Here is a 20,834-nt window from a genome sequence, read left to right as displayed (position 1 = left end):
CACTACTGTAAGTCGCTCTGGATAAGAGTGTCTGCTAAATGACTTAAATGTAAATGTAAAACCACAATCTATCACTCATGACTCATCCCCTGCAATCAAATTAATCTTTGAAAATATGAGTGTGTGGGTTTGCCCTCAAACGGTTTTTGATATTAGCTGTAGATTATCTGTAGCTGTAATATCGTGTAGTAATAATTGGAGTCTTGCTGGGATTGTGGTGCTGATCAAAGGAAAAGGATACCAGCGATAAAGAGGAAGAAGTACTGTATGTAGAAGATATGGAAATCCCATGAGCTCCAAGTTAAGACCTAAACTCAAAGGCTTTTTTCTCCTACACTAATACAATGCAGTAAAAAAGTTTACACATTTTGTGGTGTTAGAGTCTGAAATGTTGACACTTAATGTATTTACATTTTTCTACTGATCTACACAACTTACTTCCCAGGGTTACAATTGAAAGTGTGACCATTTCAGACCATTTTCACTGCATACCATACACTGAGTGTACAAACATTAAGAACACCTGCTCTTTCCATGACAGAGACTGACCAGGTGAATCCAGGTGAAAGCTATGATCCCTTATTGATGTCACTTGTTAAATCCACTTCAATTAGTGTAGATGAAGAGGAGGAGACAGGTTAAAGAAGCATTTTTAAGACTTGAGACAATTGAGACATGGATTGTGTATGTGTGCCATTCAGAGGGTGAATGGGCAAATCAAAATATTGAAGTGCCTATGAACAGGGTATGGTAGTAGGTGGCAGGCGCACAAGAACTGCAATGCTGCTGGGTTTTTCACGCTCAACAGTTTCCTGTGTGTATCAAGAATGGTCTACCACCCAAAGGACCCAAAGGGGGAGGTGTGCAACTCAATATTAGGAAGGTGGTTCCTAATGTTTGGTATACTCAGTGTATATCAAGAGAAAGTTGCATTTTTATGTTTGATATATGATGTCTCTGTGATACGCTTTCACACTAACTCACCTTAAACCATTTATGTCAACTCACAAAGGGAACCTGTGTTTTCACCTGAAACCTTGTCTGCTGAATATGAGGACACTGATTATCAGGAATATAATCAGAACAAAAATAATCTCATTCTTGTGACTGTTGTTTTGCAGGCCCTGCTGTCCCTGTGGGAGTGGATGTTCAGGTGGAGAGTTTGGACAGTATATCAGAAGTGGACATGGTAAGTGAATTGATAAACAAACATTGAACATTTTAACATTTCAGTTAAGTCAATGTTATCACAGGTCAGTGGAACATTTGAGGTGGTCATTGTGATAATGTTTAAATTAATCAACTATTGGATGCAATGGGTAGAGATGCTAGCCACTCCTACAACAAATTGAACCCCTGAAAATGAATGGGTCATTCACAATCTGCCAACAGGTGTTTTGCAGCTGATACGCTATAATCCACTATATTTGTCATGCTCATTAATCTCTTATTCACAGGCGGATAATGAAAATGGATAATAGAAGCACAGTGCTAGAAATGATGTTTTATGTTCAAACGAAAGACCGTGTGCATGCTCCACCACAGTAATATAATTAAATGGAACTTCTTTTCTAAGCTGCAAATTGGAGTCCAAACAGCAGTCCTGATGTTCTGTAAACCTCTGTGTGGGAGGATAACCAAGGATTACATTTCATTCAGATCTCAGTATTTGTATATAATTGTACGAAAATAGACAGGGCAAATTATTGCTTTCAAACAATGACTTTCCTTAATGATATAATGTAAGAATGATGGAGGACAAGTGTGGTCAGTCAGACTTATCATCCATGCCATTATCATTATGCAATGTTACAGTGGTCTATATTTGTTAAATGTGTCTACATTTGCTGTTATACACGCATTCTATGTAATGACAAAGGTACTGAAGTGGGCACTGGTTTTTCGTTGTTGTCATTATTATATTAATTCATTATTTCAGATCTATATGAGTTTGAGTCTCTTAAAACAGGTGTGATGAGTGCGGATGCATGAAGACAGGACACACCAAGAGGATTTATCAATGAGACAGACAGCATGGGTGGGGTCATCGTTGTTTTATCAGACCTCAGTATGTATGGGTGGGACATAGTTTGTACTACATAGAAGGAAATAGAGATACAATAACAAACGCAAGAACACCTCTTGGAAAACATGTTTTTCTTCTTCTTCCTTGGGAAAAAAATGGAACAACACCAATGATTTGATTATGTAATGCTGCGAGGTGAATTGAAAAGAGGATGATCTGCTGTGGTAGATAAAGTGGTGTACTCGGGCATAAAATAGATCCGTTTTGCATATTAACAGATACAGATCAATGAGCAGATAGGGAGGAAAGGGATATGTATGACCAATGCAACCTCTAACCCAAAGCTGTCATTACTGTATGCGTCTCATCATCACTACTGTCAACTCTGACGGCCCTCTCTGGACATATTACATAATATGTTCCCTACTTATACTGAGAACATATGTCTGATCATAAACCTACGCTGTAATCCAGGGACAGGGTGAGACCCTGGTAATCCCAATATACAGTGCATTTGGAAAGTATTCAGACCCCTTGACTTTATCACATTTTGTTGTAGCCTTATTCTAAATTTGATCAAATTATTTTCCCCCTCATCGATCTACACACCATACCCTATAATGAAAAAGCAAAAACAGGTTTTTAGATATGTGTGCAAATATATTAAAAACAAAAAAAACTGAAATACCTTATTTACATAAGTGTTCAGACCCTTTGCTATGAGACTCAAAATTGAGCTCAGGTGCAACCAGTTTCCATTGGTCATCCTTGAGATGTTTCTACAACTTGATTGGAGTCCACCTGTTGTAAATTCAACTGATTTGACATGATTTGGAAAGGCACACACCTGTGTATATAAGGGCTCACAGTTGACCAGGCATGTCAGAGCAAAAACCAAGCCATGAGGTCGAAGGAATTGTCCGTAGAGCTCCGAGACAGGATTGTGTCAAGACACAGATCTTGGGAAGGGTACAAAACCATTTCTGCAGCATTGAAGGTCTCCAATAACACAGTGGCCTCAATCATTCTTAAATGGAAGAAGTTTGGAACCACTAAGACTTCTAGAGTCTCTTCTAGAGTCACCACTAAGACTCTTCTAGCTGGCTGCACAGCCAAACTGAGCAACAGGGGGCGAAGGGCCTTGGTCAGGGAGGTGACCAAGACCCCGATGGTCACTCTGACAGAGCTCCAGAGTTCCACTGTAGAGATGGGAGAACCTTCCAGAAGGACAACCAGCTCTGCAGCACTCCACCAATCAGGCCTTTATGGTAGAGTGGCCAGACAGAAGTCACTCCTCAGTAAAAGGCATATGACAGCCCGCTTGGAGTTTGCCAAAAGGCACCTAAAGGACTCTCAGACCATGAGAAACAAGATTCTCTGGTCTGATAAAACCAAGATTGAACTCTGGCCTGAATGCCAAGCATCACGTCTGGAGGAAACCTGGCACCATCCCTACGGTGAAGCGTGGTGGTGGGAGCATCATGCTGTGGGGATGTTTTTCAGCGGCAGGGACTGGGAGACTAGTCAGGATTGAGGGAAAGATGAACAGAGCAAAGTACAGAGAGATCCTTGATGAAAATCTGCTCCAGAGCGCTCCGGACCTAAGACTGGGGGCGAAGGTTCACCTTCCAACAGGACAACGACCCTAAGTACACAGCCAAGACAACGCAGGAGTGGCTTCGGGACAAGTCTCTGAATGTCCTTCAATGGCCCAGCCAGAGCCCAGACTTAAACCCGATCGAACATCTCTGGAGACCTGAAAATAGCTGTGCAGCAACGCTTCCCATTCAACCTGACAGAATTTTAAAGGATCTGCAGAGAAGATTGGCAGAAACTCCCCAAATACAGGTGTGCCAAGCTTGTAGTGTCAAGCCCAAGAAGAGGCTGTAATCGCTGCCAAAGGTGCTCCAACAAAGTACTGAGTGAACGGTCTGAATACTTATATATTCCGTTTAAAAAATATATATATATATATATATATGTTTACAAACCTGTTTTTGCTTTGTCATTATTGAGTATTGTTTGTAGATTGAGAAAACTCAAACAATTGAATCAATTTTAGAATAAGTCTGTAACATAAGAAAATGTGGAAAAAGTAAATGGGTCTGAATGCTTTCCGAATGTACTGTACATAGCCACAGGAAGACGTTTGGGGGGTGGGGGTGCTGCTATTTTTTTTGTGACGGCTACAGACTGCTATATCAGTCCGTTAATACAGGGCTAGTAAAACTATATTCCGATTTTTCATGGGGCACCCTCAGCACCCCTACTTTCCGCGGCTATGCCAATATATACAATGGTTCAATCTAGAACTCTCAGAAAAGGGTTCAGAGGATTTATACAAGGCTGCAACCAACCAACAAGTTAATCCAAAAGCCATCTCTTTTTGTTTTGGTGACCTGCAGGACTTCACTATGACACTGTATCTGAGGCACTATTGGAAAGACGAGAGGCTGTCCTTTCCCAGCACAACCAATAAGAGTATGACGTTCGACGGGCGCCTGGTCAAGAAGATCTGGGTGCCTGATGTGTTCTTCGTCCACTCCAAGAGGTCGTTCATCCACGACACCACCACAGAGAACATCATGCTCAGGGTGTTCCCAGATGGACACGTGCTCTACAGCCTTAGGTGAGGATGGAAGCTGCTGCTGTTCCTAGACTCCTTTTGTGTCAATCTCCACGTTCTTCAGAAGTGCAACAGTGACATTTCTATGATGGCAGCGCAGAACTCAGTTGATCCAAATCTTCCCAGCAGACATTTACCCAATCTTATAGAGGATGTAGCATGTTGATGTGTTATGTTTGCGTCATCGTGGGTATGTTGTGTTTAAATCCCCAGGGTGACGGTTACTGCTGCCTGTAACATGGACTTCAGTCGTTTCCCTCTGGATTCACAGACCTGCACATTAGAGCTAGAGAGCTGTGAGTAGTGGGACTCTTACTGCCTCACACTGTGTTTAAAAAGGGATTTGGTGTGGTGGTACAAAACATCTGGCAGATTTGAATTTGAAATCCATGTCTGTTATCTCCAGATGCTTACACGGATGAGGACCTCATGCTGTACTGGAAGAGTGGGGATGAGTCCCTGAGCACAGACGACAGGATCTCTCTGTCTCAGTTCCTCATCCAGAAGTTTCACACTACCTCTAGACTGGCTTTTTACAGCAGCACAGGTAGATCCACAAATCAGGTTTTAGGGTCTGATGATAACATGTATTGTATACGAATCACACATACTGTACAAAAATGTACTCCATGTTGCAGGATATTGATAGTCAACATTTGAATATATTGTAGCACAACAGTTTGTATAGATTTTTGGATGTGACAATTTCACTGCATCCCTATACAGTACATTGTTGTACAAATACATCTGCTCTTAGGTTCTTCAGAGAAACATAACCCATTTTCATATTTATGGTGATTCCTCACGTGTCTTTGTCCTCTTCTCTCCAGGCTGGTACAACCGTCTGTACATCAACTTCACCCTGCGACGCCACATCTTCTTCTTCCTGCTGCAGACCTACTTCCCTGCCACTCTGATGGTCATGTTGTCCTGGGTGTCTTTCTGGATCGACCGCCGGGCCGTACCGGCCAGGGTCTCACTAGGTAAGTTACACTCTTAGAAAAAACCATTCAACCTAAAACATAAAACATTCTTCAGCTGTCCCTCTTGAGAACCATTTGAAGATCCTTTTCTCTAAGAGTGTGGATTCGTTGGTTCATATCTATATGAGGATACTTCCTTCAGTCTTGTGCTCACACAGATGTTGTGTGTGGTACTGTGCTCCAGGTATCACCACGGTGCTCACCATGTCCACCATCATCACTGGAGTCAACGCCTCCATGCCCAGGGTTTCCTACATCAAAGCTGTGGACATTTACCTCTGGGTCAGTTTTGTGTTTGTGTTCCTATCGGTGTTGGAATATGCCGCCGTCAACTACTTGACGACGGTGAGGGACGGAAAAGATCGGAAGCTTAGGGAAAAGGCCAGAGAGCAGGTAAGGACCCCCATCCTATCATACCACACTGTACTGCTGTTTTTTACGTCCTTTCGCATTTTTCCTACTCTGATCTCTCTTTCTCTAATAAATAAATATGCCTTTCAGCAGATGCTTTTATCCAAAGCGATTTAGTCATGTGTGCATACATTTGTTTAAATGTAATCTCACTTTCTCTCCTCTGCCCGACAGTCCCTGAGCCTAGCCAGAGAACAGGTAAGGATCCTCATCATACCACACTGAACTTTGAGTCCTTTCAGCATTTGTCCTACTCTGATCTCTCTATTTTTCTTGCTCTCTCTCCCTCAACCCCACCTCTCTCTATTTCTCTCTTTCGCTCTGCCCTACAGTCACTCCCCTTGCACCTGTGGCATGTCCCACACCGGGACCGTGATGGTGGATGGCGACGGGACCTACAGCGAGGCCGACACCAACAGTCTGGCCGGATACACCAGGGCTGACGCTCCCGAGGACACCCCAGAGAAGCAAGAGCACATGGTGGTGCACCTGTCCCTGGACAATGAGTCCACGGGAACCAAGAAGAAAGCGCGCTTCCGCAGCTTCAGCCTCATGCAGAACACCCACGCCATAGACACCTACTCCCGCATGATCTTTCCAGGATCCTACATTATCTTTAACCTCATATACTGGTCTGCATACTGCTGAGGCTCTCCCAGATGGCCCTGGTACAGTCAGCAGAGAGACAATCTACTGGTGTTTACTGTACAGATAAAACAGGACAGCTATTGGACTCTGATAATGATTCACATTGTGAAGGATATCTTAACACCTGGGTGCATAACGGCAGATCTCACAAAGGATTTCCCAGATCTCTGAATGGATAACACCATACTATCCTCACCATTAGCTACAACCATCTTACTACTTGACTCAACTGTACAGCTTTCCTACTTTCTCTATATAAACTATTTACACAACCATGCAGGTCCAAGCAACAAACTACAATGGACTACCTACCTGCTCTTCTCCTATTTATTTCAATTTGATCTCTGGAATCAATGCTGTTTTATCTTCATGGTACTGTCAAAGCAGGGAAACAATATCTGTAATACTGACAGTATACGTACATCTGGAATGGACTAAGGGCTAAGTGTTGCCCAAGCTTGCCTCTTTAACCAGAAAACAGAAAGCTTGCTCTATAATGCGAGGGTTTGACCTCTTAACCATGTTTATTTGACAGATCAGAGTGAGTGCAAGCACCAATTGCTAATGAGCACATTGAAACACAGCCTCAGACTTATGTCTTCTAGGAATGCACCAAGTGTTATTATTTTTAACAGTTGATAATGATTGAGAAAACCACACAAAAATGTAAACCGACATAATACAAGATGGAATTATCATGAAAAAGATTCACATAGATACAGTATTTCATTGTTTATTTCATTATTTATTCATTATTAACCTATTTATTTATGTTTATTTATTCATTCATTTTTGGCCTTTCACTTTACTTACATAATTACTTTTTAGTGCACTGATAGACTCATATTCCATTATACCTTAAGATGTTAAAAACAATGAGGCTGGATAGATTTTTCAGAGTGGCTGCAGTTCCGAATTTCTTATGAGGTCAGTGGTCACAGAAATTATGTGAGGATGGATACCATTTATGAATGCTTATGTGAACTATCATGAAGCATTATCAGTGATGTAATGAACTTGAACAGCCTTAAGTGAACTGTTTGTTTGTTTGACTGTTTGGATTACGAGTGACTACATATCGCTTTGTGCAAGTTTTCTATCCAGTATTCTAGCCAGCCAATATATTAGTAAACATGGTACTGTATGTAGTAAGTAGGTAGCCACAAGCATGAGCTGGATTTACTAGGCTGTGATGTCACTCATCAGAACGCACGAAGCTCTTGCATCCATATTGCCGCTGTAGATATGTCAGCATGTTGGACAAATGCTTAACCAATGCAAACCACCTCATGCAGATGCTTGTCCACAATCTGCACAACTACGGCTGATTATTGTTGCATCAAATATTAAGAATGTATCCTTTTTGGAGCATATTTTATAAATAAAGGCTTTAAACTAAAAGAAAGTTTGCAGTAGAAGTGTTTGAAAATAATTCATGACCATACAGATGTTATGTTTGCCTGTTGTCAGTCTAAGAAACATTTTCTTTTAAATGCTGGAGGTAGTTATGGTAATTTCCCCCAAATTCCCAGGTTTTCCAAAAATCCCAGTTAGAAGATTCCCTGAATCAGGAGGTGATATGCAGGAAATCAGGAATTCTCCAACCAGGATTTCTGGAAACCCTGGAAATTTGGGGAAAGTTACTGGAATTTTGCAACCCTGGCTGGATAATGACATTGTTTCCTTATGGATGAGACAGCATTACTCAGGACTAAGGACTATGAGATAATATTACTGGAAATCTTAACTTCTAAGAATAATTTATATCGGAGACAATTTTCCCATGTGACATACATCCGTCTATCCGTAAAATATTTTGGAGCGCATTCAGAGATCATTTAAATCCCCAAACAAATCAAATTAAATTAGCCTCAGTGAGAACGTCTAAGCTGCCACCACCTACACAGCGCACTGCTGCCATATGTGCCTATATATTACAGCATATCATTACAACATAGTGGCGCTCACAGAAGGCTGCTGAGGGGAGAATGGCTCATAATAATAGCCGGAATGGAGCGAATGGCTTCAAACACCTGGAAGCCATGTGTTTGATGTATTTGACACCATTCCCCAATGCCGCTCCAGTCATTACCACGAGCCTGTTCTCCCCAATTACGGTGCCACCAACCTCCTGTGGTGGAGCTACAGTACAATTGCTTATACATTGCCTTCAGACAGTATTCACAGCCCATTACTTTTTCCACATTTTGTTGTGTTACGAAGTGGGATTAAAAGGGATTTTATTTATATTTTTTTGTCAACGAATACCACAAAATACTATGTAATGTCAAGGTGGAAGAAAAAAGCTGTACATATTTTTTGCAGTATTACTTTACTGCCTTATTGCAAACAGGATACATGTTTTGTAAAATGTGTATTCTCTACAGGCTTCCTTCTTTTCACAATGTCATGTACAGTACAGTATGTTAGTATTGTGGAGTAACTACAATGTTGTTCCATCCTCAGTTATCTCCTATCACTGCCATTAAACTCTGTAACTGTTTTAAAATCACCATTGGCCTCATGGTGAAATCCCTGAGCGGTTTACTTCCTCTCCGGCAACTGAGTTAGGAAGGACGCCTGTATCTTTGTAGTGACTGGCTTGAAATTCACTGCTCAATTGATAATTGTATGTGTGGGGTACAGAGATGGGGTAGTCATTTAAAAATCATGTTTAACACTATTATTGCACACAGAGTGAGTCCATGCAATGTATTATGTTTCCTTGTTAAGCACATTTTTACTCCTGAACTTATTTAGGCTTGCCATAACAAAGGAGTTGAATACTTATTGAGTCTAGACATTTCAGCTTAGAATTTTTTATAAATGTATAAATAATTCCATTGCAAAATTATATGGCATTGTGTAGAGGCCAGTAACACAAAATCTCAATTGAATCAATTTTTAATTCAGGCTGTAACACAACAAAATGTGGAAAAAGTCAATAGTATCCCTTTCAGCAGGATATACAGTGAGGGAAAAAGTATTTGATCCCCTGCTGATTTTGTACGTTTGCCCACTGACAAAGAAATGATCAGTCTATCATTTTAATGGTAGGTTTATTTGAACAGTGAGAGACAGAATAACAACAAAAGAATCCAGAAAAACGCATGTCAAAAATGTTATAAATTGATTTGCATTTTAATGAGGGAAATAAGTATTTGACCCCTCTGCAAAACATGACTTAGTACTTGGTGACAAAACCCTTGTTGGCAATCACAGAGGTCAGATGTTTCTTGTAGTTGGCCTCCAGGTTTGCACACATCTCAGGAGGGATTTTGTCCCACTCCTCTTTGCAGATCTTCTCCAAGTCATTAAGGTTTCGAGGCTGACGTTTGGCAACTCGAACCTTCAGGTCCCTCCACAGATTTTCTATGGGATTAAGGTCTGGAGACTGGCTAGGCCACTCCAGAACCTTAATGTGCTTCTTCTTGAGCCACTACTTTGTTGCCTTGGCCATGTGTTTTGAGTCATTGTCATGCTGGAATACCCATCCACGACCCATTTTCAATGCCCTGGTTGAGGGAAGGAGGTTCTCACCCAAGATTTGATGGTACATGGCCCCGCCCATCGTCCCTTTGATGCGGTGAAGTTGTCCTGTCCCCTTAGCAGAAAAACATCCCCAAAGCATAATGTTTCCATCTCCATGTTTGACAGTGGGGATGGCGTTCTTGGGGTCATAGGCAGCATTCCTCCTCCTCCAAACACGGCGAGTTGAGTTGATGCCAAAGAGCTCCATTTTGCTCTCATCTGACCACAACAATTTCACCCAGTTGTCCTCTGAATCATTCAGATGTTCATTGGCAAACTTCAGACTGGCATGTATATGTGCTTTCTTGAGCAGGGGGACCTTGCGGGCGCTGCAGGATTTCAGTCCTTCACGGCGTAATGTGTTACCAATTGTTTTCTTGGTGACTATGGTCCCAGCTGCCTTGAGATCATTGACAAGATCCTCCCGTGTCGTTCTGGGCTGATTCCTCACCGTTCTCATGATCATTGCAACTCCACGAGGTGAGATCTTGCATGGAGCCCCAGGCCGAGGGAGATTGACAGTTATTTTGTGTTTCTTCCATTTGCGAATAATCGCACCAACTGTTGTCACCTTCTCACCAAGCTGCTTGGCGATGGTCTTGTAGCCCATTCCAGCCTTGTGTAGATCTACAATCTTGTCCCTGACATCCTTGGTGAGCTCTTTGGTCTTGGCCATGGTGGAGAGTTTGGAATCTGATTGATTGCTTGCTTGGGCTATACTCGGCCTTGTCCCGGTGTGTTGGTGGTTGGAGATATCCCTCCAGTGGTGTGGAGGCTGTGCTTCGGCAAAGTGGGTGGGGTTATATCCTACCTGTTTGGCCCTGTCCGGGGGTTTCATCGGATAGGGCCACAGTGTCTCCTGACCCCTCCTGTCTCAGCCTCCAGTATTTATGCTGCAGTAGTTTATGTGTTGGGGGGCTAGGGTCAGTCTGTCACATCTGGAGTATTTCTCTTGTCTTTTCCGGTGTCCTGTGTGAATTTAAATATGCTCTCTCTAATTCTCTCTTTCTCTCTTTCTTTCTTTCTCTCTCTCGGAGGACCTGAGCCCTAGGACCATGCCTCAGGACTACCTGGCTTGATGACTCCTTGCTGTCCCCAGTTCACCTGGCCGTGCTGCTGCTCCAGTTCCAACTGTTCTGCCTGCAGCTATGGAACCCTGACCTGTTCACCGGACGTGCTACCTGTCCCAGACCTGCTGTCCCAGACCTGCTGGAACCCTGACCTATTCAGGGGATGTGCTACCTGTCCCAGACCTGCTGTTTTCAACTCTCTAGAGACAGCAGGAGCGGTAGAGATACTCTCAAAGATCGGCTATGAAAAGCCAACTGACACTTATTCTTGTGTTACTGACTTGTTGCACCCTCGACAACTACTATGATTATTATTATTTGACCATGCTGGTCATTTATGAACATTTGAACATCTAGGCCATGTGCTGTTATAATCTCCACCCGGCACAGCCAGAAGAGGACTGGCCACCCCTCATAGCCTGGATCCTCTCTAGGTTTCTTCCTAGGTTTTGGCCTTTCTAGGGAGTTTTTCCTAGCCACCGTGCTTCTACACCTGCATTGCTTGCTGTTTGGGGTTTTAGGCTGAGTTTCTGTACAGCACTTTGAGATATCAGCTGATGTAAGAAGGGCTATATAAATTTGATTTGATTTGATTCTGTGGACAGGTGTCTTTTATACAGGTAACAAGCTGAGATTAGGAGCACTCCCTTTAAGAGTGTGCTCCTAATCTCAGCTCGTTACCTGTATAAAAGACACCTGGGAGCCAGAAATCTTTCTGATTAATTATTTCGGATTATTTTTTTATTTTTTTTGTACTTGCCCCCCGTGGGAACCGAACCCACAACCCTGGCGTTGCACACACTATGCTGGCGTTGCAAACACCGTGCTCTACCAACTGAGCCACAGGGAATGACCGGTGAGTCCGGGTGAAAGCTATTATCCCTTATTGATGTCACTTGTTAAATCCACTTCAAATCAGTGTAGATGAAGGGGAGGAGACCGGTTAAAGAAGGATTTTTAAGCCTTGAGACATGGATTGTGTATGTGTGCCATTCAGAGGTTGAATGGGCAAGACAAAATATTTAAGTGCCTTTAAAAGGGGTATGGTAGTATGTGCCAGGCGCACCGGTTGGTGCCAAGAACTGCAATGCTGCTGGGTTTTTCACGCTCAACAATTTCCCGTGTTTATCAAGAATGGCCCACCACCCAAAGGACATCCAGCCAACTTGACACAACTGTGGGAAGCATTGGAGTCAACATGGGTCAGCATCCCTGTGGAACGCTTTAGACACCTTGTAGAGTCCATGCCCCAATGAATTGAAGCTGTTCTGAGGGCAAAAGGGGGTACACCTCAATAATAGGAAGGTGTTCTTAATGTTTTGTACACTCAGTGTATTGTATGGGACTGTATTATGCCATACTCACACTGTCATATTTAACTGAACCATCATCATCAGTTGACAGTTGGTTAGTGCAGATTAACTTCTAATGAAGAGAGATAGAAAAAACCTTTATGTAATGTCATGCGGTTGGCTTTGCATCAAGTGCTGCAATCTTCCACCAACCAAATCCAGATTAATTCTGTGTGTGGAGAAGCGATTGGTGAGGTGGGGCAAAATCTGTCAGTTCTAAAATAAAACTGCCACACATGCTATGACATAACTGCAACAGCATTCTAAGTTCTTTATGTCATGTGTGAAGATGTGGCTTTCCTTACCTCTGTGATAGCTGATGTGTTGGTGAGCTTTCTGAAACAAAATGGCTGCCGTGGCGTCACCCAGTTATGTGCTACTTTTTTGGCAGTGGCAGTAGATAAGGTGAGTTTCCCCCATGCGTAAATCACTTTAAGCATCTCTAAAAGAGCTATATGAATCCAATCAATTGTGTATTGCTAATTTTTTACATTTAAATTATTAAAATGATCAAATTGGAAATAAAAAAAGAAGACCTTGCCATCAGGTAATTTATCAGGTAGGCATTTCTGCTAAACAAATCTCCACTAACAATTCTTGCACAATACAACATTTTTGGTTAAACTTCGCCACATGGACGTGTATACATAAATCACTGCCTCACCAGCGTGAGCCACGAGATACAATTCAGTGATGTTTTAGACCATGCTGCCCTCTATTGGTTGAAAGGAAGTATGCAATAGAAGGTTCTTTCAAATGAAATCCAACTCGATGTGTTCTCTGTAATCTTGTATGCGCCATTGCTCTCAAACAGCAGGTGGTGGTGCTATAATACTACATACTGCATCTTGCATAGAAACTGTAGCAAACACTGATGTCATTGAGAAAGACTATATCTTACTTCCTGATAACTTCAATACTGGGTTAGGGTTGGTTGAGGCTAAGGTTAGGCTTGAACCGAGATCTGGACATGAAGCAAGGGTTAGGGTTGAAGTTAGAGTTAAAGTTAGAGTTAGAGTTGAAGTTAGAGTTAGGGTTGAAGTTAGGGTTAGAGTTGAAGTTAGAGTTAGAGTTGAAGTTAGGGTTGAAGTTAGAGTTAGGAGTGAAGTTAGAGTTGAAGTTAGAGTTAGGGTTGAAGTTAGAGTTAGGGTTGAAGTTAGAGTTAGGGTTGAAGTTAGAGTTAGGGTTGCACTGGGATGTGGACTCTAAACCTCAGCCACAACCCTAACTTCATGTCCACATGCCAGTTCAAATCTAACCCTCAGCCACAACCCTAAATTCATGTCCACGTGCCAGTTCAACTCTAACTCTCAACCACAACCCTAACTTCATGTCCACATGCCTCTAACACTCTCAACAAATACTCAACAAATTGGATGCAGTCTATCACATTGCCATCCGTTTTGTCACCAAAGCCCCATATACTACCCACCACTGCGACCTGTATGCTCTCGTTGGCTGGCCCTCGCTTCATACTCGTCGCCAAACCCACTGGCTCCAGGTCATCTACAAGTCTCTGCTAGGTAAAGCCCCGCCTTATCTCAGTTCACTGGTCACCATAGCAGCACCCACCCGCAGCACGCGCTCCAGCAGGAATATTTCACTGGTCACCCCCAAAGCCAATTCCTCCTTTGGCCGCCTTTCCTTCCAGTTCTCTGTTGCCAATGACTGGAACGAACTGCAAAAATCTCTGAAGCTGGAGACTGATATCTCCCTCACTAACTTCAAGCACCAGCTGTCAGAGCAGCTCACAGATCACTGCACCTGTACATAGCCCATCTGTAAATAGCCCATCCAACTACCTCATCCCCATACTGTATTTATTTATTTATTTTGCTCCTTTGCACCCCAGTATCTCTACTTGCACATTCATCTTCTGCACATCTATCACTCCAGTGTTTAATTGCTATATCATAATTACCTTGCCACTATGGCCTATTTTATTGCCTTACCTCCCTTATCTTACCTCATTTGCACACACTGTATATATACTTTTTCCCCCTACTGTATTATTGACTGTATGTTTGTTTATTCCATGTGTAACTCTGTGTTGTTGTATGTGTCAAACTGCTTTGCTTTATCTTGGCCAGGTCGCAGTTGTAAATGAGAACTTCTCAACTAGCCTACCTGGTTAAATAAAGGTGAAATAAATCAAATAAATAAAGTTCAACTCTAACCCTCAACCACAACCCTAATTTAATGTTCACATGCCAGTTCAACTCTAACCCTCAGCCACAACCCTAACCCTAACTTCATGTCCACATGCCAGTTCAACTCTAACCCTCTACCACAACCCTAACCCTAACTTCATATCCACATCTCATTTCAACACTACCTAAGTTTTTCTCAACTCCACATCACATCAATGGAGTTGAGCGGAGACGACTGTGGGTGGAATGTACCTCCGACTACATTGAGTCACTGTCAGTCGATATGAGAGTGGCGTAAGTTGAGCCACCCTTCTCACTGGGCACACAATGTCATTTCAATGTAGATAATTGGGTAATATTTGGTTGAGGCATTGGTCAATGAGATTACAACCTATATTGACCCACTCAAGAAGACAGATAAAAGTTAGTTGAATTTCCAATCTGTTATCATTATGCTTTCAACCATCTAAAAGCACAACCAAATTCCAATGGAAAAACAATGTCTGGTTTTTGGTTTAGTTGTTAACTAAATGCCTATCACTGCACTTTCAACCATTTAAAACTTCAACTGGGAATAAGATCATTTGTTTATTTATACAACAGATTAATGTGTTATCATGAATTGCAGTTGAGATTACATTAAAAGTACATGGTGCAAGTGATCAATGCCGTTCGAGATTCTGCACAGATTATTACAGCAATTGTGAAGATCTCCACAGACCTGTGATGACCTATGCATGCTTCAGTATCTTGAACATGCACACTATATGATTACAGAAGAAGAAATGTATAGTTACATTAACCTCAAATTGTGGCCATGGTTGTGTTTCTCATTTTAGGGTTGAATGTTACATTAATTTGTAAGAAAGCCTTAACTTTACTTTATAACGAAAGTCATATTGAATTGTGTTTGGTTGACAAAGCAACCGAATATCAACATTGAAATTAGCTTTATCTACTGCTTGGATAGTTTCATCTGAGCCACTGGCTTAATACCATTCTTTAACTTTTAGAATTAGTTAACTTGTCGAAAAAGTAATAGGCTATTTGTTGTATTTCAGAGATGTATCTTCTGCTTGGATAGTTCCATCTGTGCCACTGACTTTAATTCCAGTTTGTCTACAAATGAATAATTGTTTTGTTGGATTCAGGTCTCCATCTCAACCAACAATCTTAGTTAAAGAAGAGGACCAAATCAAATCAAACTTTACATGCACTTTAAATAAAGTTTGATTTGATTTGGTCCTGTTCATATAATTAGATTGTTGGTTGAGATGGAGACGTGAATCCAACAAAACAATTATTCATTTGTAGACAAACTGGAATTAAAGCCAGACTAAGTCCATGGCACAGATGGAACAATACAAGCAAAAGATATATCCCCTAAAAAAATTGACATTTGGTTGTGTTGACAACCAAACACAATTCAGTATCACTAAATATCCTTACATCTTTTGTTTTGTCTATAATTTTTTAAATTCTGGGTTGAATTGAAACAATAGCTGTTGATGACTTTACAAATGCTATATAGGCCTAAATAGCAGCATTGATGACACAGTATATGAGTAATAAAGAATGGTCACATTTCATTTGCTCTGTTAAACCTACCCTATGGAATGACTTTGATAGCAACAGTGAATCTATCTAGTTTTTAAGTGGAGACTGCTTAACAATCATTCTAAAGATAGCACATTGGTATTAGTCAGAGACAATATCATAGCTAAGCATGGCTGGGATTGGTTAGAACCCTTGATGGGAGACCAAAGGGTAGCTCTAGATAGATCAATTCTTCACTAGGAGGTGCTGCCCAGCCTACAGTTTTTTTTGTCTGCTAGTGGATATAACATTGAAGATTGTTCTAAAGGTAAAAAAAATTTATTATGTTGAAATATGGTTACCATGATGACAATCCTGTGGTTGAAATGTTCCCCTCAAAACAACAGTTGATGACTTTTTTGAAATCCAATGTATTTTCCACGTAAATTCCACATCACAATACATTGACAAATAACATTGAAACAACGTTGATTCAACCAGTTTGTGCCAAAATTTATAATTTGACCAAATATTTAGGAAGAGCACATGGGGCACAGATGTCAATTCAACGTCTATTCCAAGTTCGTTCAAAGTAATTTAATTGAAATGATGTGGAAACAACATTGATTCAACCAGTGTGTGCCCAGTGGGAGGTCATAATCTCATGATGTCTGTGAAGGAAGAAAAGTGGTCAGCATGTTAGGTCCAAAAACCAGATTTTCACCAAGTCAAATTCATTTGTGTTAGTGGTTTCATGAGGCTTCTTTCTAAAGTGAACCAAATTAGATCATTTAAAGAGTGTTCTATACATCAGTTGGGGTCTCTATAAGCTACAATATGATGTCCTAAACCTAGCATGAAAGTGCATCCTTGTAGCTGTGTGGGTTAATATAGTAAAAATGTTTGGGGTTAGTAGAGCCAATGGTAATGGGGTAAATTGAGCCAATGGTAAGTTGAGAAAATGTAAGGGTGTTCTACCAAGGGGTAATGCAAGAGGAAGTGTTTGGGAAATAGAGATAAACATGGTTTTAAAAAGGTAGTGGTAATATTTCATTCAGTACACAAACGTGTAGGTGGCTTAACTTACCCTGTGCTAAATTGTGCCAAGAGATCACTTTTCTGGGACAAGCTGTTTTCAAAACTGTAATGTTTACATTAATTCTGAATATTTCCAGGGATACACAACATCCTGAAATATCAATATTTTTTATTTTATTTAACTAAGCAAGTCTGTTCTTATTTAAAATGACTGCCTACCCTGGCCAAACCCTAACGATGCTAGGCCAATTGTGCGCCACCCTATGGGACTCCCAATCACAGCCGGTTGTGATACAGCCTGGAATCGAACCAGGGTCTGTAATGACACCTCTAGCACTGAGATGCAGTGCCTTAGACCGCTGCACCACTCAGGAGCCCCATATATGTAAATATCTTTGTTAGAAAGAATACTATATTTCCATTGACGGAGTGATTCTGAATGTAAAAAATGTCTGAATTTACCCCACTCTCCCCTACTTGAAATGTTTTCAATTCTTAAACCCTTACCATGTACCTATGTTTGTCCTCTGTAGCTGTGTTCCTTTCTTTGTTTGCTGAAATCCACACTTTTTAATAAAACATTAGTCAAATACAACCACTGACTGTTTCCTCGTATCGACTGACAGCAACTCGATGTAGTCGGAGGTACACTCTGCCCACAGTCGTCGCGAGCTGAGAAACCCAGCAAAGTTCAACTCTAACCTTTGCCTTAACCACAACCCTAACCCTAGCTTCATGTTTACAAACATCTCACATAACATAATCTGAAGCAGATAATGAACGCCACATAACAGAAAAATCAATATCATGACACTTGTACTGTATATATGCGTCAGAGAACATGAAATTAATACCTTTCAAATCATTGCTGCAGAACAATCCTAACTGCCCTGTGGTGCTACCCTAGTCCATAACACCACGTGGCTACATCCCTTTTACTATTTGTGGTGCTGACAGTCAATCCCTAAGATGCGTTCACGTGCCCTCATGGCTCTGCCTGGTCTGACCAGATGCTGTGTTTTAGTGGTTGGTGCTTCTTTTATCTGTAAATCCGATTTCAGTCTGGCACAGAATAGTACTATGCTCCTCCCTGTGTTTTGGCCTATTCAGAGACTTACAGGGTTCTCGCCTGATCCTGTTTGCAGGTAGGGATCAACTAATGATACAGTAGTATCAGGAGAATACTAAGACTTCATAGGCAGTACAGGAGTACTGTAGAATACTGATATTGCCCCATCAGGAGTACTGTACTATACTGATACTCCTCCATAAAGAGTACTGGACTATACTGATACTCCTCCATAATTGTACTGGAATATACTGATAATCCTCCATCAGGAGTACTCTAGTATACTGTTCCTCCATCAGGAGTACTGTAATGTACTGATACTCCTCCATCAGGAGTACTGTAGTGTACTGATACTCCTTCATCAGGATTACTGGATTATACTGATACTCCTCCATAAGGAGTATTGGAGTATACTGATACTCCTCCATCAGGAATAACATTACTGTAGTATACTGATACTGCTCTATTAGGAGTACTGGAGTATACTGATACTCTCCATCATGAGTACTGGATTATACTGATACTCCTCCATCAGGAGTACTGGTGTATACTGATACTCCTCCATCAGGAGTACTGGATTATACTGATACTCCTCCATCAGGAGTACTGGATTATAGTGATACTCCTCCATCAGGAGTACTGGATTATACTGATACTCCTCCATCAGGAGTACTGGATTATACTGATACTCTTCCATCAGGAATACTGGATTATACTGATACTCTTCCATCATGAGTACTGGATTATACTGATACTCCTCCATCAGGAGTACTGGTGTATACTGATACTCTTCCATCAGGAGTACTAGAGTATACTGATACTCCTCCATCAGGAATACAGGATTATACTGATACTCCTCCATCAGGAGTACTGGATTATACTGATACTCTTCCATCAGGAGTACTGGATTATACTGATACTCCTCCATCATCAAATCAAATGTATTTATAAAGCCCTTTTTACATCCGCAGATGTCACAAAGTCCTTATACAGAAACCCAGCCTAAAACCACAAACAGCAAGCAATGCAGATGTAGAAGCACAACTTTCCTTAAGAATATCACTGGAACAAGGAGTTGAAGACACTATATATACATTTTCTTATTAGCCCAAAGGACAATCAGCCAACTTTACACAACTGTAGGAAGCATTGGAATCAACAAAGCCAGCATTCCTGTGGAACACTTTCAACACCTTGTAGACTCCATGCCCTGACGAATTGAGGCTGTTCTGAGTGTAAAAGGGTGTGCAACTCAATATTATTAGGAAGGTGTTCCTAATGTTTTGTAAACTCAGTGTAAAAAAACAACAACATTTTATTACACATATAAAAATCTATGAATTAAAAGTATGAGAACAGTAATGTTACATGCAACAATTTCTAGTGAATGAACACAAATGTGAAAAATGTGTGGATATAGAGTTTTGGAAATAACTCTTCAGGAAGTTTTCCTCTCATATCTGAAGGAGACATGAAATTGTTGAAGGGTTTGTTTAAGCTTATCAGCATTAATGTTTGATCAGTTTATCACCAAGAAGGGAAAAGTATACATGGATCAGTAAAGAGAATTACAACACAGTTACATTGCACACAAACACTATGATTGCTGCTTGACTAACCAGCTGTCTCTCACAGGTACCTTCATTGTCATCCTTTGTCACACATTTAATGTACTCTTCTATGTCCTTCACCTAAACATAATATATCATTAATAATCGGTTGTTCGCAGGCGAGAATACAATCACGAAAGGCTAGCCCTCGTGGGAAGCAGTTGAGGGTAAATCTCCTAGCCTGGAGTAGAAGCACAACTGACAACAACACAAAGCTAGCCAAGCCCAATGGCCCCCACAGACACACAGGCCAACAGATTACACAGAACACGCTACTAAAATGAGCTCAAATGATAGAATGAGTACAGGAACAATAGGGAATATATAGTAGGCTATAAACATCTCAATGGTAGGCATTAAGAAATGTACTACTTGATTTGTCAAGGCATCGCTAGTGCTGTCAGGTCTTACAAAACATCTAAGTCGGTCTTATATCAAGAATAAACAGGAACGTTGTCCAGAGGCAATCTAGAAGCTGGAAGGTTGCTGGTTCAAGTCCTGAGCTGGGCAATGAAAAGTGGGAACTGAACTGACAACCGGAAGGCTGCTGGTTTCAGATCATGTATACCATCTACCAACATTGTGACCTTGAGCAAGGCACATAAACCCTAAACTGCTCATGAGGTGCTGTACTGTGACTGACCCTGTCCTTCTCCCAAAATGTGTCTTGTGTTTGTTTCTAGGGTGATTGGGAGGAGACCAAAATACACATTTCCTTTGTGAGATGGACAATAACTTTCTCTTCTCCTGTCTTCTATTGAAGTCAACAGAGCATGATATTGTG

General features: G+C 41.3%; 1 protein-coding gene across 2 annotated transcripts in view; it reads left to right on the top strand.

Annotated features, from left to right (window-relative positions):
* Positions 1-8,095, top strand: part of LOC106571292 (gamma-aminobutyric acid receptor subunit rho-2) — a 28,834-nt gene extending 20,739 nt beyond the window's left edge. Inside the window, exons 3-10 of one of the 2 annotated variants that reach the window (XM_014144189.2) lie at positions 1,122-1,189; positions 4,432-4,655; positions 4,866-4,948; positions 5,059-5,199; positions 5,483-5,635; positions 5,820-6,028; positions 6,221-6,244; positions 6,379-8,095. In XM_014144189.2, the coding sequence (XP_013999664.2) occupies positions 1,122-1,189; positions 4,432-4,655; positions 4,866-4,948; positions 5,059-5,199; positions 5,483-5,635; positions 5,820-6,028; positions 6,221-6,244; positions 6,379-6,489 (1,013 nt within the window). In that variant the 3' untranslated portion in view covers positions 6,490-8,095. Of the gene's footprint in view, positions 1-1,121; positions 1,190-4,431; positions 4,656-4,865; positions 4,949-5,058; positions 5,200-5,482; positions 5,636-5,819; positions 6,037-6,220; positions 6,245-6,378 lie in introns of both variants that reach the window. The other variant, XM_045695630.1, reaches the window with a different exon arrangement.
* Positions 8,096-20,834: the final 12,739 nt, after the last annotated feature.

This window comes from Salmo salar, chromosome ssa15 (genome assembly GCF_905237065.1).
Source record: "Salmo salar chromosome ssa15, Ssal_v3.1, whole genome shotgun sequence".
Taxonomy (NCBI): domain Eukaryota; kingdom Metazoa; phylum Chordata; class Actinopteri; order Salmoniformes; family Salmonidae; genus Salmo; species Salmo salar.
The sequence above is the reverse complement of the archived record's forward strand: the minus strand, read 5'-3'. Positions and strand labels throughout refer to the sequence as shown.